General features: G+C 39.0%; 1 protein-coding gene across 1 annotated transcript in view; it reads right to left on the reverse strand.

Annotated features, from left to right (window-relative positions):
* Positions 1-27,149, reverse strand: part of nup188 (nucleoporin 188) — a 29,451-nt gene that overhangs the window by 698 nt on the left and 1,604 nt on the right. The window contains exons 4-43 of the mRNA XM_079834066.1: positions 26,565-26,649; positions 26,222-26,302; positions 26,076-26,120; positions 24,960-25,052; positions 24,753-24,872; positions 24,445-24,656; positions 24,244-24,358; positions 19,656-19,856; positions 19,377-19,466; positions 19,220-19,285; positions 17,537-17,656; positions 17,081-17,207; positions 16,789-16,962; positions 16,563-16,689; positions 16,389-16,476; positions 16,224-16,300; positions 16,014-16,128; positions 14,597-14,717; positions 14,424-14,490; positions 14,206-14,331; positions 13,990-14,123; positions 13,734-13,840; positions 12,942-13,148; positions 12,664-12,833; positions 12,404-12,473; positions 11,646-11,713; positions 11,227-11,422; positions 11,048-11,125; positions 10,538-10,623; positions 10,194-10,339; positions 9,487-9,656; positions 8,095-8,295; positions 7,827-7,919; positions 7,594-7,746; positions 4,221-4,358; positions 2,026-2,100; positions 1,728-1,934; positions 875-1,006; positions 742-794; positions 527-656 (exon numbers count right to left, since the gene is read on the reverse strand). Of these exons, the coding sequence (XP_079690192.1) occupies positions 527-656; positions 742-794; positions 875-1,006; positions 1,728-1,934; positions 2,026-2,100; positions 4,221-4,358; positions 7,594-7,746; positions 7,827-7,919; positions 8,095-8,295; positions 9,487-9,656; positions 10,194-10,339; positions 10,538-10,623; positions 11,048-11,125; positions 11,227-11,422; positions 11,646-11,713; positions 12,404-12,473; positions 12,664-12,833; positions 12,942-13,148; positions 13,734-13,840; positions 13,990-14,123; positions 14,206-14,331; positions 14,424-14,490; positions 14,597-14,717; positions 16,014-16,128; positions 16,224-16,300; positions 16,389-16,476; positions 16,563-16,689; positions 16,789-16,962; positions 17,081-17,207; positions 17,537-17,656; positions 19,220-19,285; positions 19,377-19,466; positions 19,656-19,856; positions 24,244-24,358; positions 24,445-24,656; positions 24,753-24,872; positions 24,960-25,052; positions 26,076-26,120; positions 26,222-26,302; positions 26,565-26,649 (4,864 nt within the window). The remainder of the gene's footprint in view (positions 1-526; positions 657-741; positions 795-874; positions 1,007-1,727; positions 1,935-2,025; positions 2,101-4,220; positions 4,359-7,593; positions 7,747-7,826; positions 7,920-8,094; positions 8,296-9,486; positions 9,657-10,193; positions 10,340-10,537; positions 10,624-11,047; positions 11,126-11,226; positions 11,423-11,645; positions 11,714-12,403; positions 12,474-12,663; positions 12,834-12,941; positions 13,149-13,733; positions 13,841-13,989; positions 14,124-14,205; positions 14,332-14,423; positions 14,491-14,596; positions 14,718-16,013; positions 16,129-16,223; positions 16,301-16,388; positions 16,477-16,562; positions 16,690-16,788; positions 16,963-17,080; positions 17,208-17,536; positions 17,657-19,219; positions 19,286-19,376; positions 19,467-19,655; positions 19,857-24,243; positions 24,359-24,444; positions 24,657-24,752; positions 24,873-24,959; positions 25,053-26,075; positions 26,121-26,221; positions 26,303-26,564; positions 26,650-27,149) is intronic.

Consider the following 27,149-nt stretch of genomic DNA (forward strand, 5'->3'; position numbering starts at 1 on the left):
GATGGAATGAATCTCAAGCAAAAGCAAACAGGTCAAAAACACTAGAAATACGTTATTCACATTCAGCCTTGATTAATCTACTGTATTCTCATCAAGATAAAACATGTTTTTAATGGCTAAATATGACTGCTTAGAGTGTGCATATATTTTAAAAAAAATTCTAATGTATATCTTTGGTGGAAAAAGTACTACATATAAATGTACTAATATAAATACGGACGCTAACCTACACACACACACACCAACCTAAAACATACACGCTAACCTACACTGTATTAATTGAAAAAGTAAAATTAGTTTGACATCTCAATTTTTTGACAATTTAACTATAAATAATACACAAATAAGCATAAATTAAATAAATGGGAATATGTATAGAAAATTATAACTAATGTCACAAAACAAAAAATCTTAAAATGTCCAAAATTTCGATTTGAAACTAATATGCAAGCTAAAAAAATGTTTTTTATGCAGTCGTGTATTTTACTCATCCATTTGAATGAAGTGATCGTGGCGAGAGACTCACCAGCTCTGAGCTGAGCTCCTGCTTGAGTCTCTGTTTGTCTCTGGGCAAGACTGAAGGATCCTTCAGACAACGGACAGCCTGAGAGATCAACACGTAGAAGCAGTTCTCCATCGAGAACATCAGCAAAGACCTGGAGCAGAGACAGAGAGATGATGACATGCAGTCCCAATGAAGAATCAACAGCAGAATGCATCACAGGGGACGGTCCTGCTCACTTTAGTGCTTGTGTGTCCTCAGAGGAGACGACCGGCTCTTTCTTCTTCTCAATCTGAACAGAAAACAATACAATCACCATATAAAACAACAGGACAATCTGCAAGAGCAGAAAAGGGGAAAGTGCTGCCCTACCTCTCCCAGCATGCTCAGCGCCACATTAATGGTGGCCATCAGCGTTCCAAACGACGGAGCCACATCCGAGTCAAACGCAGGCGTGGTGAAACTCAACACAAACAGAGTCCTGTACTCCGCAAGGTCCATAGACTAAACACACACAAAGCATGACATTTCACATAACGTACCGAAGAAATGATGTATGCATCAATATGAGTGTGTGCGAGTGTGTGTGAGTGCGTGATTGTGAGAGTGAGTGCAAGTGTGATTGTGAGTGAGTGCAAGTGTGATTGTGTGAGTGAGTGTGTGTGTGTGAGTGTGTGTGCGCGAGTGACAGTGTGAGTGAGCGTGTGTGTGCGCGCGCGCGCGCGCGAGACAGTGTGTGTGTGTGTGTGTGTGTGTGAGTGCGTGAGTGAGCGTGCGTGCGAGAGAGTGTGTGGGTGAGACTGAGTGAGTGTGTGTGTGTGTGTGTGCGAGTGACAGTGGGCATGTTTTTGTGAAATATCAGGACACAAATGTGCATAATGACATGGGTATGACAGGTATTACAAAAAGAGGGTGAAATATGAGGACGTTCCCCATGTCCTCACTTTTCAAAATGCTTATAAATCACACAGAACAAGTTTTTTTTCACAGAAAGTGAACTGCACAGTCTCCTGTGAGGGCTAGGTTTAGGGGCAGGGGCAGTGTAAGGGGATAGAAAATACGGTTTGTACGGTATAAAAACCATTACGCCTATGGAATGTCCTCACATTTCACAAAAACAAACGTGTGTGTGTGTGTGTGCGTGTGTGAGAGAGTGTGTGTGTGCGTGCGTGTGTGTGTGCGCGTGTGTGTGAGAGAGTGTGTGCGAGTGAGTGAGTGAGTGTACCTGGTCCAGTAATATCTGACAGCAGTCTGGTGTGAAGTGCTGTAGAGTGGCCAGTGTTTTACTGAGGATCTTTAACAGGCTGCACTGAACCGCCTGCAGTGCTTTAGACTCCGCCTCTTCTCGCTCACCCTCCACCTGCTCTTTGGAGGCGGGCTGTGTGGCACGCTGGGGGTGTGGCCCCTGAGGAAGCCCCTCCCCATTCTTGGCCTGGGCAAACAGACACACATATTAAATCAAGCACATTCAGCACAGACAAACACCAAAGATCATCTGTGCTCTTCTTGGTGGGGTCTCACACCTGCAGGTAATGGTGCAGCATCTTCTTGCTGTGAAGGAGGTACGTACACGTCTGACACAGATAGCACAGATTCACCTGAAACACACAAAAGTTTGTGATCCCCTGATCTACATGACCTTATATGATTTGTGTAAGCAAAGCCCTGTGACATAAAATATACTTAAACTAACCCCCCTGAGATTTTAAGTTTATATTTTAATGAATTTAATAGTCTATGTTCACAAATAGACCGATAAAATACATTACCTTTTAAAGTGTTTTATTGATTGTTTTTTTTTCTATTTGTACACACACACACACACACACACACACACACTAAAGGGCTGCATGGCCTGGCCAAAAATATATATATTGTGATATTTTTTCACATCATATTAAAAAAACAAAATATTTCTACTCCTGAGACATCCAGACACAAAGAACAAACGCTCCACTGCCACTGGAAAGAGTTTCCTTTTAGGATGTTCACACTTAGATTCACTCTTTACAGAAACCAAATAACACGACAAGTTACAACACAGATATTTATGTATTCCTTTGTTCAAATTCTTGAGAATATCAGTGAAATGCAGTAAACTTTGTCCACAAAAACATTGGAAATGATGCAAATATGAATGTAAATAAAGTGAACTTGGCACACAAAGCATTCCTAAATGCATGTTAAACACTATTTCAAGTTGCACATGTGCGCAAATGGCAACTCTATACTGAAATTAAATTGCAGCCTTTGATGTGATAAGATATATCTGTATTTCAGTTTTATTTCGCTTAAATGTACAGCATCATGTGTTTATTTTAATGTTACATTTGATTGAATTAATCAATAGTTTTTCATCGACTCATGAGTAGGGTTGGGTATCGTTTGGGTTTTTTATGATACCGGTGCCAAACCAATATTTTAAAAACGTTACCAGTGCCTAAACCGATACTTGCCACAAACGCCTGTGGGTGACATTAAAGAATGGCTTTTTATTGAAAAAAATAAATAACATTCTTTAAATTGACCAATTTATTAAAAGTTAAAGTATACTTAAATATATAAATAAATACAAAACACAATTTACTTAAATTTACAGTAAAACCTAAGCCAACTAACCCAAATACAAAAGGCCTAATTTAACACTAAATAACAGTTACAGGACTAATAACACCAAAGTGGTCTGTATTCTTGGTCTGCTACAAACCAGGTTCAGCATTATTTTATCGAAATATGACCGTATTCTCTGGCTAAATATTTTAGAACACATCGCCTTATTGTTTCCATGGTGACGCGTCATACTTCTCACGTGACACAGCAGCCACAATAGTTCTGTATGACAGATGTATCGCTTTTGTTTCTTTTTCTTTTTTATTAAAAATATTCGTAAAAATATTGTTAATTATATTTGAAAATCAGAATATCAGATAGTTCATGACATGTGTAAGTGAATGTGTTTTGTGATTTAAAACCCTTTATAATGATCATGTTAGTTGATCTATAATGCACGATTGGCGTCGCCATGTTAGTTTGCGCTGCAATTCAGAGAATCGGATCTGTCGGATTACATCACGTAAATTCATCCAAGTTTCACGAAATACATGAAAGTAAGTGACCGCTGAACTGAGAAGAATAGAGTAAACTATATATACACTGTGTATCTGATATAAATAAGACACATAGTCAAATTATAACAGAGGATTGTTATAGCCGCTTCCATAGACATCAGTGTGTTTTTTTGCTAGTACATATGTGCATTTAAATGTCTGGAACCTAAAACAAACATGATGTGGTTGAAAACACTGAACAGCTGTGATATGATGTGGTTGAAAACACTGAACAGCTGTGATATGATGTGGTTGAAAACACTGAACAGCTGTGATATGATGTGGTTGAAAACACTGAACAGCTGTGATATGATGTGGTTGAAAACACTGAACAGCTGTGATATGATGTGGTTGAAAACACTGAACAGCTGTGATATGATGTGGTTGAAAACACTGAACAGCTGTGATATGATGTGGTTGAAAACACTGAACAGCTGTGATATGTGCAAGCGCTGAGTGTGTATTGCCAGCCAAAGTGCAACAGCACTTTTGAATTTAAGTGGCGCTGAAATCTGCGTTGTGATTCGGTCCGGTTACATACAGGCTATATAGGTACCCCAGCCCTACTCATGAACCCCTGTATAGTCAGACAGAAGTGATGGCCTGTGTACCTGCACGTCTCTGAGCAGCTGCGGCAGGTGGAACTGCCACTCTTTGCAGAAGTTGGAGAGCTGGAGCAGGAAGCCCACTGTGTGATCGGCCTCATCCAGACACGCCAGAGACTGAACCGTCCTCACCGCGTTCAGACACTACAACACACACATTGGACATCAGATCATTCTTATTAATCAACACTTTCAATGAGCAGAATCTACATTTACAATAGAGAAGAAAAAATAAATGTCAACAATGGGCTCAAAAAATTATTAATTGTGACATGATAATTAAGCACAATTAAAAATACTTGAATTGTAAAATATTTACATCATGGTAGCATTAGTTGTAATAGTTTTCAATTATGCTGATCATAATTGATAAGAAAAAATGGGGGGGGGGGGTCTAGACAGGATAATTACTGTACATATACTACAAATATGAGAATTACTATTGAAAATAATTAATACAAAAACCATTAAATATATATTAGAACATGATATAGATATAAACTACAGAGCAACTGATAGAATAGATGATAGAAAGAACAACCTATAGAACAGTAGATAGAATGATAGATAAAGCAATAGATATAGATAGAATGATAGGTAGAACGAGTGATATATAGAAAGCAATATATAGATAGAATGATAGGTAGAATGAGTGATATATAGAAAGCAATAGATATGGATAGAATGATAGGTAGATCGAGTGATATATAGAATGAATGATGGACAGAATGATAGACAGAACGAGAGAGAGAATGAGAGAACAATACAACAATAGATAGACAGATAGATGGACAGACGGATAGATAGAACAGACAGATAAGACAGACAGATAGATAGATGGATAGATACTAGACAGACGACAGACAGATAGATACTAGACGGACAGATTAGACAGACGGATAGACAGACACACAGACGGATAGACAGACACACAGACGGAAAGTTACTAGACAGACAGATGGAAAGTTACTAGACAGACAGACGGAAAGTTACTAGACAGATAGACGGATAGATACTAGACAGACAGACGGAAAGTTACTAGACAGATAGACGGATAAATACTAGACGGACAGATAAGACAGACGGATAGACAGACAGATGATAGATAGACAGATGGAAAGTTACTAGACAGATAGACGGATAAATACTACACAGACAGTAGACAGACGGATAGATAGACAGACAGACGGATAAATACTACACAGACAGTATACAGACGGATAGATAGACGGATAGACAGACAGACAGACAGTTACTAGACAGATAGACGGATAAATACTACACAGACAGTAGACAGACGGATAGATAGACGGATAGATAGACAGACAGACAGTTACTAGACAGATAGACGGATAAATACTACACAGACAGTAGACAGACGGATAGATAGACGGATAGATAGACAGACAGACAGACAGTTACTAGACAGATAGACGGATAAATACTACACAGACAGTAGACAGACGGATAGATAGACGGATAGATAGACAGACAGACAGTTACTAGACAGATAGACGGATAAATACTACACAGACAGTAGACAGACGGATAGATAGACGGATAGATAGACAGACAGACAGTTACTAGACAGATAGACGGATAAATACTACACAGACAGTAGACAGACGGATAGATAGACGGATAGATAGACAGACAGACAGACAGTTACTAGACAGATAGACGGATAAATACTACACAGTAGGGCTGTGCAATTAATCGAATTTCGATTTCGATTTTGCCTCCCAACGATCACCAAAATAGTACAATCGAGAAAAAACGATTATTTTGCCTTGCGTTCTGAATGAAACGCGCACGCGCTCATCCGCCCCTCCCGAAGCCACAAACTTTCTCAGATCGGGAGTCTCGTGTGCATATCATCCGCTGGAATTTAAAAACTCGGCGCGAGTAAAGATGGCAGAAGGAGGGCAGTTACAGCAGCGTTTGGTGAGCAAAAAAGGCAAAACCAACTCCGTTGTCTGGGAACAGTTTGGCTTCGAGGAATCAGACGACGAGCAGAAACATGCTACGTGCAAGATTTGCTACATGGTAGTGGCTGCAACGCAAGGCAACACCACGAATTTGTTTAACCACTTGAAAATTAAACAGAGTGACCTATGACAATCTAATAAAGAAACAAAAACTGACGAGAGCAGGGGTGCCGTGTAAACGTCCTTTTTTCCCCTCATATTTTTCAAATAATTCTCTCTTTGTAAACTTTGTTCAATGCATGCGAGTGCTGCCGTATGTTTGAATATGACCAGTCGTTTTCACCGTCATCACCCGGGTTTAGTGCCAGAAGACGCGAATGAGAAGCCGCGCGCGCTGTGAGGAAATGTATCTCTGTGCGCTCATCCGAGAGCGCGCACACGCAGCGCGCAAATATTGAGTTCTTTTTCAAGTCTTGCTCTTGAACGGACAAACTCACACAAAACGTATGTCAACATGTCCATCTTGATGAGTATCCTAGCAGACATAGTCTGTATATGCCTTAAGTGAACTTTATACAGTCGATAAAGACGACGCATATCCGATCCGGATTGAATAGCTTTTGTAAGTTTAATAGGATTCATCTTTAATTTATGCACTCAAATATGCAATGTTATTTTACATTTGAGACATTTCTGTACCTGAAAACTAATGTTAGACATACCTGAAAAGCATATCTAGCCGAACCATATTGTTGATCTTATTTATTTGTGATTATCATTTTTACGTGAATACTTTTATACTTTGATTTGAATATATGTTATATTATTTATTTTAATAGTTCAAAAAGTACAACAAATGTTACAATTTCAATTGAATTGTTGAAAGGTGTATTTTTAATAAATACAACACATTCCCAAAGTCATGTTACATAATCGTGATTTCAATATTGACCAAAATAATCGTGATTATGATTTTTTCCATAATCGAGCAGCCCTACTACACAGACAGTAGACAGACGGATAGACAGACGGATAGATAGACAGACAGACAGTTACTAGACAGATAGACGGATAAATACTACACAGACAGTAGACAGACGGATAGATAGACGGATAGATAGACAGACAGACAGTTACTAGACAGATAGACGGATAAATACTACACAGACAGTAGACAGACGGATAGATAGACAGACAGACAGTTACTAGACAGATAAATACTACACAGACAGTAGACAGACGGATAGATAGACAGACAGAAAGTTACTAGACAGACAGACAGACGGAAAGTTACTAGACAGACAGATACTAGACAGACAGAGTAGACAGACGGATAGATAGACAGACAGACGGAAAGTTACTAGACAGATAGATACTAGACAGACAGAGTAGACAGATGATAGACAGACAAACTAGACAAACAGACAGACGGATAGATAGATCTCACACACCTGCAGGATGCGCTCCTGGTGTACACCCACAAAGTCGAGTGCTTCATTAATGAAGTTGTAACGGAGAGTTTTCAGCAGACTTTCCATCAGAGACAAACACAATCGGTACACACCCGGCCAGCTGGGGGCGTCCTGAGACTTACGCACAAACGCCTGAGAGAGAGAGCAGGGCTTATATAGAACCTCTAAACCTCTTTAGGACAATCAGGTTGAAGTCACAGTTAAGGCAGTACCTGAGTGGCTCCATTAGCTGGACCCTCATACACACTGAGGAGAGGAAGACAGATGCTCTGAATCACTCCAGCACCTGCCACTGCTGCTGCCCCCTACAGACCAGGAGGAACAACACGACAAACACTTCATGAGCACGGAGAAGTCAGAATCATTTCAGCCAATCAATTTGTTCCTATATTAAGCAGTCATGTTCCCAGGAGTCCAAGTGTGTTATTTACAATTCACTTTCAAAAGCATCAGTCTGTGTTTTCTAAAGCTGCTGTGTACCTGCGGTGTCCTGGCGAGCGTGAGCAGCAGATGAAGCGCTGCCTCTGTGAAGTAAAGGTTCTGTTTGGAGCGCAGGCTGAGTTCTAGAGCGCTCAGAACCGACGGCAGAACCGGCAGCTTCCTGACCACCTGCAGCCACTGCTCACCATCCTCATCAGCCCGACACAACTCTTTAGAGAGATGGAGAGCTAACACACACACCTGAGACAGAGAGAGATGCTGCTTATGCTCTGAATATAATGCCTGCATATGGTGCATACTGCACAATATAGGGGAGCGCGGGGAACAACCTAACGCAGAGTTAGTTGTAACGCATATTTTAACCCTTTCGATACATGCCAGAATTACAAAACTTAGTGTATTTACTGGTTGCCAAATCAACATTATTTAGAGAAAAAATAGCGCCAAAATTAAAAAAATCTCTGGAAGATATTACTGAACATTTATTTAACCATAGCAAAAGTACATTTCTTACTTAAGTTTAGTTTTCATCTGTTTTTTGTGTTTATTTAAAATATGACAAATCCGATATTATTTAACAGTTGAGATGGTTCTTTAATGCTGATCTAACCAGCAGAAGACATGAGCCGCGGGTTAAATCCCAGTTGCGCAGGTGGGGTGTGTTGTAACACTGCGTTACAATGTGCCCCTATTAGAAATATGCCATTATATTCTATACTTTTATGAATTATTTTGAGAAACCAGGAGAAAAGGGTGAATAATGACAGAGTTAATGTTCAGATATTATTAATTATTATTATTATTATGTTTTGAACTATGCTGTATAGCTGTATTTAGCGATGTGTTTGTAGTCAAACTCAAAAATGCTTATATTTTTAATGATTAAAAAATGCCATTCTTTTATTTTTAAAATTTAATAATTGTATTTTGTTGACAAAATATTTTAGTTTGTCTTGTATATTTTTTTTATTATATCAGGTAACATTTTAAGCTGTCATTTGGTCATGTTACATTGTGCCCCTTTACACGTTACAATGTACCCCACCTACGGGGCATGTTGTCACATTTCACTTCCATTCTTTCGGGGTAAATCAAGAAAAAACTATACACTGTATTAATGAAACAAAACCACATAATTGTACTAGACATGTGTGCAATTAATGTGGGAAAAAATAAATACTCTGAACACCAAGTGGATTTACACAAACTGAGAAAGTCAAAAAGCGTTAGGTTGTGCCCCGCTCTCCCCTCTACTCTAGTATGTGAATATAGTATGCTACGCAATTTGTATTCAGCAGGAGGCATTCAGGTATCAATGTATTGTTTGTATTTTTAATCCTAATTATTGTCTATGAAAAATTTTAAAATTGTTGCTGATATCAGGACAAGACATTGAGGGATACAATGCCAGTGGCATATCTGTGCACTCACTGAGTCTCGCTGGTCTTTCTGGACATGCGGGCTGTCTGTCTCCATGCTGTCCTCCTGAACATCACCCCTCTGGATCATGTGACGTGTGCTGTCAATCAACGCCAGGGCTTCGTCCTGAACCATCTCACACATGCACAACAGCAGCTGGGGAAGCTGGGTAATCTCTCCTCCTGAACCAATGATTGTTAAACAATTAACAAAACAAACAATATGCAGCTCCTACCTAGATAATATTCATAACTTCATTGGTTCAGTGTTATTTTAGCATCAAGATATTATTATAGTTATTATTTTTTTTTCTTTATTTTAATTGAATGGGACACGACTCCAGAAAAAAATATTTGAAGTTGGAATTTTTTTGTTTTTTAAGATGGTTTCTGTCATTTTATGTAGTTCTTATCATGCTGATGTATGTTCAACTGTTCATTTTTCCAGTAAGTTTGGTTTTAGTTATTTGATGCTATAAAACCAGGGTGTAATATCAATATTGACAAGCTGTGCACGCGATTGAGTCTGCGGGCGGGACCTTGATACCACGGCTCTCCCTCAGAGTCACTACTGCGCAGACTCAGCTCAAATTATGTCTTTGGTAATATTTTGTTATCAGTGGAAGGAAGTGGAGATGTGTTGTGCATTTTCATTTACAGTCTATGAACCCTGACTTGGTTTTTGGAACAGAGTTTTTATAAACAAACACACAGACTGACCGTTGAGTCCTTGTATATGCAGGGCTAAGATGAGAGCTGACAGGAGTTTGGCTTTGGTTCGGTCCATGAGCTGTTGTTCAGCGTGCAGAACGCTCTCCATCATCAAAGACAAGGGCGGCAGTAGAGCTGGAGCAGACACCAACACACTACACACAAAAAAACATTCATTATATTTCAAGTAACAAAATGTTTTTATGCTTTTAGTTAACTATAGTAGTAACCCTGATGGACACAACACCTATTCTGTATTCAGTAACTTGGCAGAGACGTTGCTATTCATTTTAAAAACGTGGCGCTGTGAGCCAATCATTTACACAATGCAAGTCATTAAGAAAAACACACACCTTTTCCACTGTTTGAGGAGGATGAGGAGCAGTGTGACCATCATGGACCCCAGACGCAGACAGAACACAGACTGAGGCATCAGCAGCTGAAAGAGAGAGAGATGCTATAAGATGCTTGTTGCACACTGCAGTGAGCCAGATCCGATATTAGAATATATTAATAAATGCGGGATTGCTCTAGCGGTTTTTGGATATTTTAATCCAAAAATCGTACATGTTGTGCCTTTAAAGAATAGCAGAGTTCACACCACAGCTATAACGATATCGGATAATCAGAATTAATCCTGCAGGAGCAAGCTCAAGCATTTAAAGTGACAGACCAGCACAAGCTTAGAATAAACAGAACGATATCATCCACTGGTGTGGGCGCTAATATAGTTATCATTCTTGGTGCGAACAGGCCTTTAATCTTTTATTTAATATTTAATTACACTTGTCTTAATTTAACAACATTAAAGTCCCTATTCAGATAGCTAGAGGTGGGTGCATTATATATATAAGGGAACTTACCGCTGCTTTGGTACCTTCCAACACGTCCATGAAAAGCTTCAGCCTGATATCGTCATCCTTCAGATGCATCACCTCAGTCTACAAACACACACAAACAAGATTGGTTATGATAAACACGGCACCAGCCGTATAACTGCACTCACATTGTGAGGCATGTGAAGTTGAGTGTAGCTACTCACATGACTGGTGGAGAGTATTAAAAGGGTTCTCCAGGCAGAGATGAGCATCTGAGACTCGGACAGAGCGCGCAGACCCTCCTCTTCACCATCACACACCACACACACCAGCTCACGCACATAATCTGACCAGAACTCATAGCGGCGCTTACTGCTGAAACTCTCTAGAGCCGCTTTCAGAGACGGATCCAACACGCCACTGAGAGAGACAGACAGACAGACAACTGATGTGAAGCATGAAGTGTGCAACTGTAGTGTGGGTTGCAAACAGAAACATGATAAAACACACTGGGCAGTGTACACACAGCAGGATGTGTTCAGTCTACACTCTCGTTTTCTTTATTATTTTAAAGCAGCTTTTTGGCTGGCTGTTTTTGAATGAAACGGCATATCCTGTTTGTACATGCTTGTATATATCATACCTGACAACATAGTAGATCTCAAGGGCAATTATCTTCATCACAAAGGCACAAGACTCCAGAACACAGGGCTACACAAAAAAACACGAAGAAACCATCAGACTAGAATAAAATAGGGATGCATGATATATCGGCCAACATATTGGAATCGGCTGATATATGTTCATTTTTAATGTTATCGTGACAATAAATAATGGATTATTTCCATCAGCTGAGACAGCTGCTTGGGACATGGCTTTTAATGCTGAGACTTTTTTTTGTAATCAGGCTCTCAAAAATGATATAAAGAACTCAATCATTCATGTTTTTCATTTAAATGAGGACAAACCATACCGTTTTTATATAAAACTTGTATTACTATTGGCAAACTTGGAAGAAAACTGGGTAATTGGTTACTGTTAGTAAATGCATTACTAACAATGAGCAATACATATTTATAAATGTTTGCTATTCTCACTTAATTAGTAAATGCTTTAGAAGTATTTCTCATTGTTATATGTTACCAAAAAAAAGTTTTGCATTTTTAGGATAAAGAAACATTTATGAATACATTTTTCTTCATGAGAACATCCATGAATGTCCTCAAAGAGTGTCAGATTTAGCTCAATCCTGGAGACAATTTTGTCTTCAAGCTATTACCATTAACTATTTTTGCTCACACACACACACACACACACACACACACACACACACACACACACACACACACACACACACACACACACACACACACACACACACACACACACACACACACATACCTCAGTGGTCTCAGATGGACGAGGTAAGTTTCCAAATAAAGGAGTTGTGAGGTTTTCCCAGAATTTTTCTCTGTAAGGACAAATTATAACATGCTTGGTTTTAATTCTACATTTTGATAAACCAAAATCAAATGATGCTGGCTAACCTTGGCCAACATAAGTGGACATACATGCTTAAAAGTATTAATTAAATAATGAAAACATTTCTACAACAAGAGCCCTTTGAGACAAAAAAGCTGTGTTATGTGTGATACACTCACTTGGTCCTGAGCACAGAGAGAGCGCTGTCCCGTCTGTCCTGCCAGAGCGCGTGGAGGAAGGCCAGTGCTGCCCTCTGTAGGAGAGGAGGACACCAGTACTTCCCCTGCTGCTTCGAGTCCAACAACTCCAACACCACCGACAAACAACTCCACTCTCCCAGAGAAAACTCCTACACACAGAGAGAGAAAGAGAGAGAGACAAAACCAGAGTCACACACTGCTCAGACTCATTCACCATCTCACACTAAATCTCGGAGTAATTGTATCCCCAATGTGACCTTTGCCCCGTCGCTGCCGTCTTTGGCCTCCAGGTTGAGGAAGAGCTCAATGAGTCCGGGTTGCGTTTCCACAGCCACGGTGAGGAACTCAAGTATGGTGACTTTAATACGCATGTCTTCAGTTCTGCTCTGCAGTCTGGTCAGAAATGCATCTCTGATCGCAGCGGCGTCACTGCCCAGGCAAGCGTACACAGACATGGGAGCCACCTGTTCACAGCACACGCAAAGCACAAACACACATGGTGACTTATATTGTTATTACATTGAGATAATTCAATTATTGCAATTGAATTACTATAAAAATCAATTGATATTGCCTTTAAATAACTGATATTGAACATTTTTATTCTTAAAAAAGAATATTTTATTTTAAATAATTAACAATTTATTGTCTCTCTCTACTATAAATCTACTAAAACCAATGCTATTTTAATATTATTTATTTACAATTATAGTATTTACTAATACTTTTTTTTTTTTTTACATCATTTTGTGTGCTTCTATATTGTCATTTTTAATTTCTATGTAGCTTTTACCTTAATTAATCTTTATTCCAGTACATTTTGTGCTTATTTCGTACTAACTTATTTCCGTTAGTTAGTAATTTAATATTTATTTTATTTCAGATTTATTTCAATTAATGAAAACATTACATTTTTGAAAGTTTTAGGTAACAATAAAAACACTCACTCGAACCCTAAAAAAAACAAATTCATGTAAAACTACATTATTTTGTCCCTTTATGGAGCCGTTTTCCACATGAGGACCACAATGAGGAGTCAAGAGCATTACCGTGGCAAGTCTCTTCAGCAGCTGTATAGCAAGTCTTGGCAGTGCTGGGTCGTGCTTGTGGTAAATATACTTCGCCAACACAGCGATCAGGTTATTGCCATGACCACCTGCAAGAAAAACATAACGGTTGCATGAAAATCCGGTGTTGGGAACAGAGCAATATAGGAGAACGGTCAAGTTATTATTATTGTAAGCAATCCCTGACTAAACAGTCGCATTTTTCATATCTACCATGCACTGAAGCGTGTGTGCTAACCGTGATGTGTTAGAGCTTGCTCCAGAGGTGAGGCCGTATCAGACTGCGGTTTGAGTCTGATCACATTGTTGGTGACCGAGAACGCCAACTTCACTGTCTGGATCAGAACTTGACCAGGTCCCTCAGAACCACCGCTGCAGACAGACACAAACTCACTGATTCATGTAAAGAGGATGTAGAGACTGAACCTATATCAAAGGCTCAATCAGTGTGTACCTGCTGGGCTGTGCTGCTAGCACCATGTTGATTGTGTCCACTCCCACACCCATGATGTTGACCACCGCCTGTCCTGCCTCTGTGTTGGCCAGACTGTAGATACACAACGACTGCAGACTGGGGGCGCTGCAGAGGTCACACACAAGTCAAGCATGTGAGAATATATAATACCACCAAATTTAATAACTGATAATGACATATCATCCGTATACTCTTACCTGCCCTCAGACTCCCCCTCCTGACTCAGATTTAGAATAGCATGAACCAGCTCTAGAATCAAACAACCTGAGACAGAGGACCGTGAGGAGACAGACTGTTAAGCAAATACCAATAAATCTAGAGAAATGGAAAATAGCAATTTTTAAACAATTTTGTTGGGCGAGTTTCTCACCAATTGTCTCTCGCACTCCATATGTGTTGTAGCGCCATTTATGATAAGTAGGCAGCATTTCCTTCAGAACCAGTAGCACACATGGGATGAGTCCTCTGCTCTGAGTACTGCCCAACTGACCCTGAAAATACACACATCACAACTGAACATCCACCACGGAAGAAGAGCTTCACAATTTGAGGGAAACGAATCTTATTGTGATTTTGCTGATAGTGGTTGTGTTTTAAAAAAAAAAAAAAATTAACATCAGAAAATGTTGTTATATACCAATGACTATAAAATAATAATATTACCATTTTTATTAAGATAATTATTATAAAAAATAAGATAAAAATGGCTGAATTTCCCAAAATATGAAACCATCAATTTTTTATTTTGTTGGAAAATGCAGGTAGCCCTTAAAGCTTCTCTAAAGCCTGTTTATAGGCACTTCTCATGACAAAATTTGGAAAGACGCTTGGTACATACTGCTTTTTTAAATGCACATTACATTATCTGAATGACGTTGGTGTGATGCAGTATTTACTGTGAACCGAGCCACTCTGAGACACTGAAAACACCTGCTCATGAGCTGCTTGTGTGTAAATGAACACAGTGACGCATCTACAATACAGACTGTGTGTTGCATTGATACTTGGTCAACCGATACAGGGCTCCAGACTAACATTAGAGAGCAGTAGCACCGGTGCTAAGTTCTACAGATGGTGGTGCCTGCACTTGGGAGAGATTTTTAATTAGAGTTCTAATGTTTAAGTTTTTTTTTTAAACTCATTCTTATAAAGAAAATGTAAATATTCCAATCTTATTAAGTATATGCTTACCATTGTTCTTTTATAGTATCACACTGAACTGACAGACAGCTTCTTTGCTTATAAAAGGACAGCTCTTTATTTGCTTTCCGTGTAATTCAGCCAAAATTTAAAGTTTTTAATGAGACGGACTTCCTTTTTTTTTCATATTAGGGAGTGAAAATGGCTTACGGTTGTAATTTCATGTTTGTTTGTTTGCAACGAAGTGTTAGTTTTCCTACATCTTTAAACGTTTAGTTGAACAAATCAACACATTCATTCTCAAAAGGTTGTATTTACACAATAATGTACTAAAGATGTCACGTGAACGAGACTGATCCGCACTGTTCTGAGCTTGTGCTGCCCTGTCTATTATTGGTCCGAGCTGATAAACACTCCCAGAGAAACACTCAGACAAGAGGGGCGTTTTCATTCCACTTTCATTTCGTTTGCTATTTCTTATGCAACAGAAATGGCAGCTCTTATCAGTTGGGCAACGTGATGGTCGCATCAATGCACAAAATTTAGTTGCAGCAGCAGGAAAAAAAGGTCACAAAATGCGCCCATTTGGTCGCAGTCTGGAGCCCTGTGATGCTTGGTCATTTTCACATTACTGATAAATGCATTACCTTGACGAGTGTGGTCACCAGTTTTAAAAAGGCAATGGTCACACTGTACTCTCCTCTGGGCTGTTCTATCAACACCAGCAGGTTGCCATAATTACCCGCCTTCATGCCCTCTGCACTGAAACACACACCCAAACATGTTAGGTTTCTCTGACTTTAACATGTGAATATGATGCTGTTCATGTTTATTGGCTCTGCGTGTGTGTGTATCACCTGATGGTCTGTGCCATGTTAGTCAGAGGAGTGGAGGCGAACGGAAGGAAGCCGGTGTGATGCAGACTGGACCAAACCTACATCAGAAAGAGAGGCTGTTCAGTCTGTAGTTCATCAATCTATATAACAGACTGACTTGGCTTTCATACAATAGTAAACATTTACCTTCCCAGGCTGCCGAGCAGCCAGAGCGATAAGGCAGTTGACGCAAGAAGTGATCACATCTACTGGAGGGTTAATAACGGAGGTCAACCTGTCCGAAAAATCAAGTACATCCTGTCATTTGTATTGTTATACATTGTTTACTGTTTGGTCTTCATGTTTATGTGAGCATCTCACCTCTGCAGAAGCATGTAGATCCGTGATGTGAGTGGCAGCAGACAATCAGACACCGTCCAATCGGTGCTGATGATCTTATGAACCAGATCCAAGATGGGCTTTACTCGCTCACAGTGTTGCAGCACATCTATTCACCCCAGACAGATGTCAACAGCAGGTGTAAACAGAGCAATAGTTTCAACAACATGTACATATTTAAATAAATGTAAGATTTGAGTGTGTGTACCTGCAGTAGAGACAACATGCAGCAGCATCTCAATCTCACACGTGAAGAGAGTCCATGAGCTGTAGGAATATTCCCAGCGCACAAGAACACCCTGTTCGCCCATGGACAGCTGTTTTCTTTCAGACACCTGCCCGAAACATCCCTGAGGCATCCGCAGATTGGTCTGCCCTGCACCTGAACATACAGATAATACGCAAAAACATATCTTCATGTTTTCATACAAAGATGCAATCAAGTAAAGAGAAGTCAGAAACAGACACATAGCATATGACTTCCTGTGCTCAGCACTGACCCAGAGGGTAGAGGAGTTTGGGAGTCTGTCTCCTCCACAGAGTGCCATCCTCTCTGGAGATCACGTCGTTGGGTTTGTGCTTATAGGCCTCGGTGTAGAACGACATCTTATCTAAGAAGGTGTACACCTGAGAAACAGACCATGAAACTTCCATGAAATGTAAACCATGTACATGTGTTTATCTATTCACACACAGATCGTGATCATATAAATGTAACGCTAACCAAAGGATGTCAGAAAAAACAGATGCTGCGTTAAATATCTAAAAATAACATGCGATAACACGCTAATTTTGACAGCACTAAATGTAATGTTAAATTCACTTCATGTTGTTGATAAAGAATGAAATATACTTTATCTTTGTCTTTTTATATCAGTGTGGTACAAAATAAAAGAAGTCAGATTATATATAGAAATAAAAAAAAATATTTTAACGTTTCTACAAATTGTTGGTACCTTTTTAGCTGTAGATTTGTCAGACAGCAGTGCAGTGAGCAGCTGTAGTAAAGGTCCAGTCTTATATGGAAACACACCCACTGCACTGTCCAGGATCACACCCAGACCCATGTTCGGCTTCTGTAGGGCACAACCAGAGGTCAACCAGAGTTCGAGTCACACAGGCATCTCTGAGAAGACACACTCTCGTCCGAAATCTAATACTGCCCTACTACATATTACGCAAAAAAACAGTAGAGTAGTATGACAGTAGTAGACAAAAAGTACCTGGATAACCAACTACTTCTGCCGAGATTCTGAAGGGCACATTTGATGGACATATACTATCCCATGAGGCCACGGGAGAGGAATTATGAATGGCAGGGAACCAATGCAACAGATGCTGGTAGGTCATGTGACAGTAAAAACATGGCAGATGTAGAACATCCAGATTTCATTCATACTACCATACTATATATTCATACTATACAAACTCACACTGTAAAAAATGAATCATGTGTCTTGTAATTTTCACCAAAAAAAATTAAGGTGATAATTAAAAATAGTCTGTATATTTTCTTAAGAAAACTGTGGTTCAGTGTTGTATAGAAAATATTGAGAACATTTCCCTATTAAAACCAAGAGATACATTTTCCTAATTTTTTTAAGGAAATGTAAGCAATTTTGAGGCTTCAATCGAAGAACCAATTAAGCTGATAAAATTAAGGAAAATAAGGTTACCTATTTATTTTAAGAGAATTAGCTCAATTGTGCAGTTTTATTTAGAGACACCATTGTTAGTTCCCAACATGCTTTGCATATGGCTGGAAATAGAGAGTTAATATTGAAATTAAGTGTTATTTTATGTGTTTTTGAGTGAAGGGAAACATCTGTAAATATTTAATGTTTGACATTTGAAAGAGTTTCTGTTATGTTGAAGTTTTGACCGTTACCATTGTGCAGAAGAGTAGAGCTCATGGTAAGGTTGTGATGTAAATACCTGCAAGTATTATTATTATTATGAAGCATGTTTCTTTGTTCAATGAGAAATAACTTTTCTAATGCTAGTGCAATAACAAGTTTGTTTCTGCTTGCGCTAGCAGTAAACAGTCTATGTATAAACAGGTCATTTCCATTTAATATAATTTATAACCTATTTTTTAAAGTCAACTTAAATTAAAAAAGCACTTTCCACTAATAATATTAAATTCATCATGTGCCATAGACTAAATAATTTAGGAATTTTTACTTAATTTATTTGGGTAAATTTCACAAAAAAAACAACAACCTTAAAATCTACTCAAATATAATACGTGTAATATTGTTACCATAATTTTTTTAAGCAGATAGCATGTGATATTTTTTACAGTGCAGCGAAAAAGGAACCTTCTTTCACTTTTAACTGCTTTTATGTCCAGCATATGTCTTAACATGTAAATACACGTCTAGGGGGACAAACATGTGGTTTGGCACTGTCTCCATGTAGCTCTGTCTAGGCGTCTTACATTACGAACATTGCGGTTTATTGCTTTGGCCACATCTGCAGTCCTCTTGCCTCTTTTTTTAAAGTTTGTTGAGTAAATTCTAATTCAAATGCAGTAGCTACTCAGACAGTAAACTAAAATTTTGGACGCACCGTCAGTTAAGAAAGAGAATATACAAATAGTGAAGTTGTATGTAATGTGCATGAAATGTTTTTCTTACCGACTCCCAGAAAAGCTCAGCCAGACTGGGTGCAGCGAGAACTTCACATGCTGCATTGATCAGGTGCTACAGACAGAATAATCATCACAATTAATCAATGAGTTAAATGTATAATAACTAACACCAGTTAAGAGTCTGTAAATGTGTATTTTTGCACCTGTTGGCTGCCGAGTGTGTCTTCTTCAAAAGAGGTGATGACAAAAGACAGGAGACCATAAATACACATCCGTGCAGTGCTCGCTGTACACTAGAGAGAGAGAGACAGTGGGCAGCATGTTTAAGACCATGTCACCAGCTAAGCAATTTGTTCCCATTACATAAGACAGGTATGAAATCGTGCAATCTAATAAAGTTGTTGTCCTACAGCACCTTAGCATTTAAATGTAAATTAATCTAAATTCAGACTCCCCATGCAGTGTTAGAAGGCTGTCCTTACATTATTTCCAGCACTGCCGAGCGCCTGCAGGGTGTTGGTGAGGTACTGAAAGACTCCGAGCTGCAGCGTAGTGTGTCCTAGACGTCTGATCACAGAGCTGACTTCCTCTGGATGCAGTGTGTGTTGCAGCAGAACCCAGGCCAACAGAACCGGACCGTGGTGAGAGATGTCACCAAATGTCAACAGCATTTGATCCATCTCCTGCGCGCACACACACACACAACAGCCGGGAATCAAATTTTAAAAGCAAATCTCTAGAATTGAGGTAAAACAATGTTGCGGATTCAATCAGATTTCAGAGCTACAACTATCCATTTTGAAAAAGCTATTTTTTTAAATATACACAACCAGTGAACATTTTTTTAATACTTAAATTGGACATTAAATTGATCAAAGAGATAATAAATGCATTTACAATGTTAAAAAATATTACTATTTCAAATAAATGCTGTTCTTTTCAACTTTGTTCATCAAAAAATCATGGGGGGGGACACACACACACACAATGCATCAGTTTCCACAAAAATATTAAGCAGCAAAATGGTTTTCAACATTGTTAACCCTTATGATCACACCAGTGTGATTAGAACATTCCGTACGTCACATGATCACCTACTAAATTCAAATGTGCTTTCACATGTTGGCTGGAGCGGAGATAGAGACGCATTCAGTGCTTGTCATACATCACAATTATTCCGTGTTTTCAACCACATGAGGTCTATTTTAGGTCTCAGACATTTAAAAACACAGAAGTACTAGCAAAACAATACATTTATAGTTTGCAAAATACACACTGATGCCTATGGAGGCAGCAATAACAATCCAATCAAATATAAATTGATGAGGTGTTTTTTATCATATCAGATACACATTGTGTAAGTACAGTGAGGAAAATAAGTATTTGAACACCCTGCTATTTTGCAAGTTCTCCCAATTTGAAATCATGGAGGGGGCTGAAATTGTCATCGTAGGTGCATGTCCACTGTGAGAGACATAATCTAAAAAAAAAATCCAGAAATCAAAATGTATGATTTTTTAACTATTTATTTGTATGATACAGCTGCAAATAAGTATTTGAACACCTGTCTATCAGCTAGAATTCTGACCCTCAAAGACCTGTTAGTCTGCCTTTAAAATGTCCACCGCCACCTCCATTTATTATCCTGAATTAGATGCACCTGTTTGAGGTCGTTAGCTGCATAAAGACACCTGTCCACCCCATACAATCAGTAAGAATTCAACTACTAACATGGCCAAGACCAAAGAGCTGTCCAAAGACACTAGAGACAAAATTGTACACCTCCACAAGGCTGGAAAGGGCTACGGGGAAATTGCCAAGCAGCTTGGTGAAAAAAGGTCCACTGTTGGAGCAATCATTAGAAAATGGAGGAAGCTAAACATGACTGTCAATCTCCCTCGGACTGGGGCTCCATGCAAGATCTCACCTCGTGGGGTCTCAATGATCCTAAAAAAGGTGAGAAATCAGCCCAGAACTACACAGGAGGAGCTGGTCAATGACCTGAAAAGAGCTGGGACCACCGTTTCCAAGGTTACTGTTGGTAATACACTAAGACGTCATGGTTTGAAATCATGCATGGTACGGAAGGTTCCCCTGCTTAAACCAGCACATATCCAGGCCCGTCTTAGGTTTGCCAATGACCATTTGGATGGTCCAGAGGAGTCATGGGAGAAAGTCATGTGGTCAGATGAGACCAAAATAGAACTTTTTGGTCATAATTCCACTAAACGTGTTTGGAGGAAGAAGAATGATGAGTACCATCCCAAGAACACCATCCCTACTGTGAAGCATGGGGGTGGTAGCATCATGCTTTGGGGGTGTTTTTCTGCACATAGGACAGGGCGACTGCACTGTATTAAGGAGAGGATGACCGGGGCCATGTATTGCGAGATTTTGGGGAACAACCTCCTTCCCTCAGTTAGAGCATTGAAGATGGGTCGAGGCTGGGTCTTCCAACATGACAATGACCCGAAGCACACAGCCAGGATAACCAAGGAGTGGCTCTGTAAGAAGCAGATCAAGGTTCTGGCGTGGCCTAGCCAGTCTCCAGACCTAAACCCAATAGAGAATCTTTGGAGGGAGCTCAAACTCCGTGTTTCTCAGCGACAGGCCAGAAACCTGACTGATCTAGAGAAGATCTGTGTGGAGGAGTGGGCCAAAATCCCTCCTGCAGTGCAAACCTGGTGAAAAACTACAGGAAACGTTTGACCTCTGTATTTGCAAACAAAGGCTACTGTACCAAATATTAACTTTGATTTTCTCAGGTGGTCAAATACTTATTTGCAGCTGTATCATACAAATAAATAGTTAAAAAATCATACATTGTGATTTCTGGATTTTTTTTTTAGATTATGTCTCTCACAGTGGACATGCACCTACGATGACAATTTCAGACCCCTCCATGATTTCTAAGTGAGAGAACTTGCAAAATAGCAGGGTGTTCAAATACTTATTTTCCTCACTGTAACTATAAAGTTTACTCTTTTCTTCTACCACTTCACCGGCCACTTTCATGGCATGCATTTCGGGAGAAGTGAATTTACATGTTGTAAATCTGACATCCGATTCTCTGAAAAACTAACATGGCGCACATAACGCATTATAGATCAACTAACATCATTATAAATGTTTTTAAACAGCAAAACATGTTCACTTACACGTATTTGAGAATCAGAATATCAGGTAGTTGATAACATAGCTAACAAGTTTGTGAATATTTTGAATAAGGAAAAACTAAATAAAAGCAATACATCTGTCATAGAGCTATTGTGGCTGCAATGTGTCACGTGACAAGCATGACGCATCACTATAGAAATAATAAAGTAATACGTTCTAAAATAATGGTTGCTTTAAACTCACGCTGGGGGCTTTTAAACTTGCGTGTGAAAGGGTTAATAATAAAAAATGTTTCAGCATTTTAGCAGGGCTCGACATTAACGCTTGTCCGGGACAAGTGGATTTTTTGAAGGGGCAAGTGAAAAATAATTTTACTTGCACGACGGACAAGTAGCCTGATAAAACGCCATTAACAAAAATAACTAGGGAATCACCCAAATGCAATAATGATTCTGCATTCATTACTGTAATTGGCGATCGTCAGTGAATGATAATAATGTATAATGAACTGACGGTAACGTTGCACTTTTGACGCTCGCGCAGCCTCTATGAGGAGAAATCGAAACAAATGAGCGCCGCTCACACAGAGAAACTCAGTTAACACACTGCCGTAAGAATGTAGAAATGTGGAGTTTATTTATATTTATAATATGATACGTCACATTCCCAAGAGTGCTGTTTTCCTGAATACCATCACGACTGAAAATGACACTGATTTCATATGACCGTTCCATAAACAATTATTAACATTAAGTCACTTACATCTTAGATGCAATATTGAGTGTTTTCGTTCTATTTCAGCGGAAATAGTTCCAAAAGATCACAGCAGAACGCGTGTCACAGCAACAGCATGTTACTGAATGATTCAGCGTTTTGAATGAATCGATAGAATCAAAGATTCAATTAATTATTCGTAAACGACTGCCTCATTCTTGAATGAATCAGCGTTTGAACGAATCGACTCAATGACTCACTCATTCAGACGGTCACATGCTGCCACCTACTGGTGGTTTAGTTTCATCTTTCCAGCATTTCTTATTTGTATATTTAAAACAATCTCATAACATTATTTAATGCAGTTGTAATTTTTCAGTGTAAATTATTTAATTTGACTGGTATCAGCCAGTGTTGTCTTCTAATTTAAAGGGGCTATATGCGTTTTTCTGAAATTTAAACTCGCGACTGACATTTTGACACTCTTATTTTCTGCTCGCTCTCGCAGTGGTGGTGACGTCACATCCGCAGACAGTGCGGGAAAAACCTACCCGCCAGAAAATAGGAAAAATAGGATACAGGCTTATAGGTGCACCCACTGTGAGCGGACAAGGTGTCAGTATGCTCATCAGGAGATGTTTGAGTCATAAATGGTCAAATAAAAAGGCTATTGTTACGTTTATTTTGGGGAAAAAGTTGCAAATAGCCCCTTTAATTGATTGATCCAATTTAAGAATATAAAAGGAAATCTGAATCATAGCCTATATTTAATAAGATAAAAATATCACAAATATGCATATGTCAAAGCTGATTGAACACTGGTGAGAATATTGTTTCAGAATAAATTTTATTTACAACACACACACAAAAAAAAAAATCTTTTTTTTTTCCGGACAAGCACATTTTTTACTCGGACAAGTGGATGACAGATTTACTTGTCCGAAGGACAAACACGTGAACATGCTTAATGTCGAGCCCTGATATTAGAATGATTTCTGAAGGATCATGTGACATGACTGATGGAGTAATGGCTGTTTTAACTGTATTTTTTATTACATAAATGCAAACTTGGTGAGCATAAGAGCATTTAAAAAAAAAAATTTTACTCTAAAAATGATTTATAATAAATAATCGACCTCAAACTTTTGAACGGTAGTGTACATTCAACACCATGTTTAATATTCTAAAAACCAACCACAATTAGTCGCTGTATCGGAACTGTCTCTGGTTAGGATTTACCTTGCAAACATCCTGTTGGTCATAAAACTGATGCTGTTCGGTTCGGTCTTCCAGAGCACATTTATGCAGGAAGTCGATATCCATCCCCTCCACAAGAATCAAAGAGCTAAAATATCTGTTGAGAAGATGACACAGTCAATAGATTATAAAATGTTTGTGAGTGTATGAAAGGAAAAAAAGCAGGTGACTGCATTTTCTCACCCAATGCGTTCAACCAGTGCATCCATGCTCTTGTCCACAAGGTGTCGATTGGTCTGCCGCAGCCCAAAGCCCTGCTCCTTAAACAGCCGTGTAAAGGTGGAAAGATCATTGGGCGGCATCTCGAAGTATGCATAATAAAGGAACAAGATCTCCAGCAGCAGGGCCTGCTCCTTTAGACACTGCACAAACCAGCGGGACACCTGCCTCTCCGTCTACACAGAGATGAAGAGATCCCGAGTCAAATTCTACAGGAATAATTCATTGTGATGCTGCTCTAAACATAATCAGAATACCAATCTTCTTCTCACCATCAGGTTTCCATGTGTCTCCCATGTTGGAGCTTCTAATTTGGACAGCAACTCAAACTGCTGCCTGTAGTTGGACACCAGATCTTTCTCCAGTTGACTGACACAGTTGGAGTACTCCGCCTAAAGTGAGAAAGAATTACATGAATTAAATTCATCTGGTCTTCTGACTGTCAGATACATCAGCTAATCTCTGCTATAATTATTCACCCTGTATGGATGTCTCTCATCCTGGAAGTATGTGAGGAGGTGGAGTACGCAGCGCAGAACACACAGTCTCTCTTCATAGTAGTAATCTGCTATCTGTGCAACACAATTTCGATATCAGCGTCACATTTCAATATATAGTCATTTTGAGCTTATAAGCAGCAATAATTGTGAAGTGAAGTGACAGACAAAACTGAAAAGTAGGGATGCACCGGTTGACCGTTTTTTCTTTGTATTTTTCTGCCAATTTTTCCGGAAGTGCGCCCGCGTGCACATACGCCTATATTGCAATCATTCGCGAACATGTCACTTGTCTGTTAAAAACAGAAACTGGAGAACTGAGGGAAGAGACGAGATACGCTGAAGGGAATGAAGAGCCGCTTTCCTGCGCGAGCTGAAGTTGCGCGAGCTTACCTCTCCGCGCTCTGCACAAGCTTAGATAGGGAGAGTTTATTCAGCTCAGCTTCTCACGTGTTGGATCGGATGAGAACGAAACAGACTAACTTGTGACAAAGCCGAAATACTTATTTTTGTAAAGAAGAACATGCATGCACTTTTGAAATTAAATACTATCAGTTCTGTTTAGGATGATTTACCTTAAAATTACATTGACTTAATTTGATTTAAAAAGCACCTGCTAGTTTTTTTTCATTGCACTAAACATTATTTTATTTAACATTTTGGAACAATTATATACTGTGGTTTTATTTAATTTCACTGGTAAAGACTTTTTTTCTTTACACTGAATTTAAAAACAAATGCTGATTTAAGTACATCTTTGTTTGGATTGTTGAATGTGATGTTTAGATTGCAGAATATGCAGTTGTAGCCTTTAATTTCACCTAAGTTCAGCCCAATTCAATTTCCCGTTGATTTCAGATTGCGGATTTGTTTTCATTGGCCAAAAGCCAATTTGGCCTGTTAAATACCAAATAAACATCTTGTTCATGTATACTTTCATTCTGATTTTGTGTAAAAAAAAAAAAAAAATTTATTAAAAAAAAAATCGGTATCGGCCAGTTTGCTTGAAAAAAAAAAAAAATCAGTATCGGAATCGGCCATGTAAAATCATGATCGGTGCATCACTACTGAAAAGACATAAGAAGGTGACGGTCTAACCTTCATAAGTAGAGCTTGACTCTGTCTCTCATCTTGCAGCACCGCCTGACGAGAACAAGAGGATTAACCATTCATTCAAAAGCTCTCACCATGTTCGTGTGAACACATCAGATGTACATGCGTGTGCCATATGAGGCCGAGCTCACCTTGAGTGTGTTTCGTGTGCCCCTGTAGTCCTCCTGAAGGTAACATTGAAGAATCTGCACACTCTGCTGTTCATCCAAACCCTTACATGATAAACACACACATTTGAGCATTCCTGAAGTCTCTATCCAGTCAGACTTACGTGTCATTATGCATGAATCAAATAATGAGAAAGCAATGCATTTCAAAACCTATTAAGACGTCATCCTAGAAAGCATTTTGGGGTTTCATAAACATAAAAACATGCATATTATAACCCAAAAAAATTTACTAACTCAGAACTTTTGCATTTTATGTTATGGTCTAGGTAGACAGCTCACTAGCATTTAAAACAAAACCACTTACCAAGAGTTTGCTGATCCTGAGTCCAAAGTCTTTGAGAGCTTGTGCGGTGTCTTTATCTGCTTTCAGCTTGTCTGCGGCCGACATGCTGCACATAACATTTTAAAATAAATTTTATGAAGCATGCTACCATGCATTCATTTTCATTGAGACGAATGAATCGTGAAAGGTCTGTTTATTTGAACCCTAAACTTTGCAATCAGATTCACGTATTTGTTACATTATATTTGTATTCTGAACAAAACTTCAGCACATATGCAGTGCCCGGTCGCATATACCAGAGCGACCAGGAGTATAATTATAATTTTTGACATATCTAAAACCTTTCTAATATAATCGTATGTGTCTAATAATACATGTGTGCAAGATATTTTTAATCTGATGGAGAAAACAGTCAGATTCAAGCGTTTATTGATTTAATTTGTTCCGTTGATTGGATTATTTCAGGTCTACACCACCCCTTTCAATACGATCGAAATTTCATTCAGACTGAGATCGATTTACACAAAGGCTTTTCAGTACAAATGATCATTAACTGATAAAAAACATCAATCCAAGGCACTCAAGATTTTAGGAAATATACATTTT

The sequence above is a fragment of the Gobio gobio genome (assembly GCF_949357685.1).
Source record: "Gobio gobio genome assembly, chromosome: 14".
In the NCBI taxonomy this organism is placed as follows: domain Eukaryota; kingdom Metazoa; phylum Chordata; class Actinopteri; order Cypriniformes; family Gobionidae; genus Gobio; species Gobio gobio.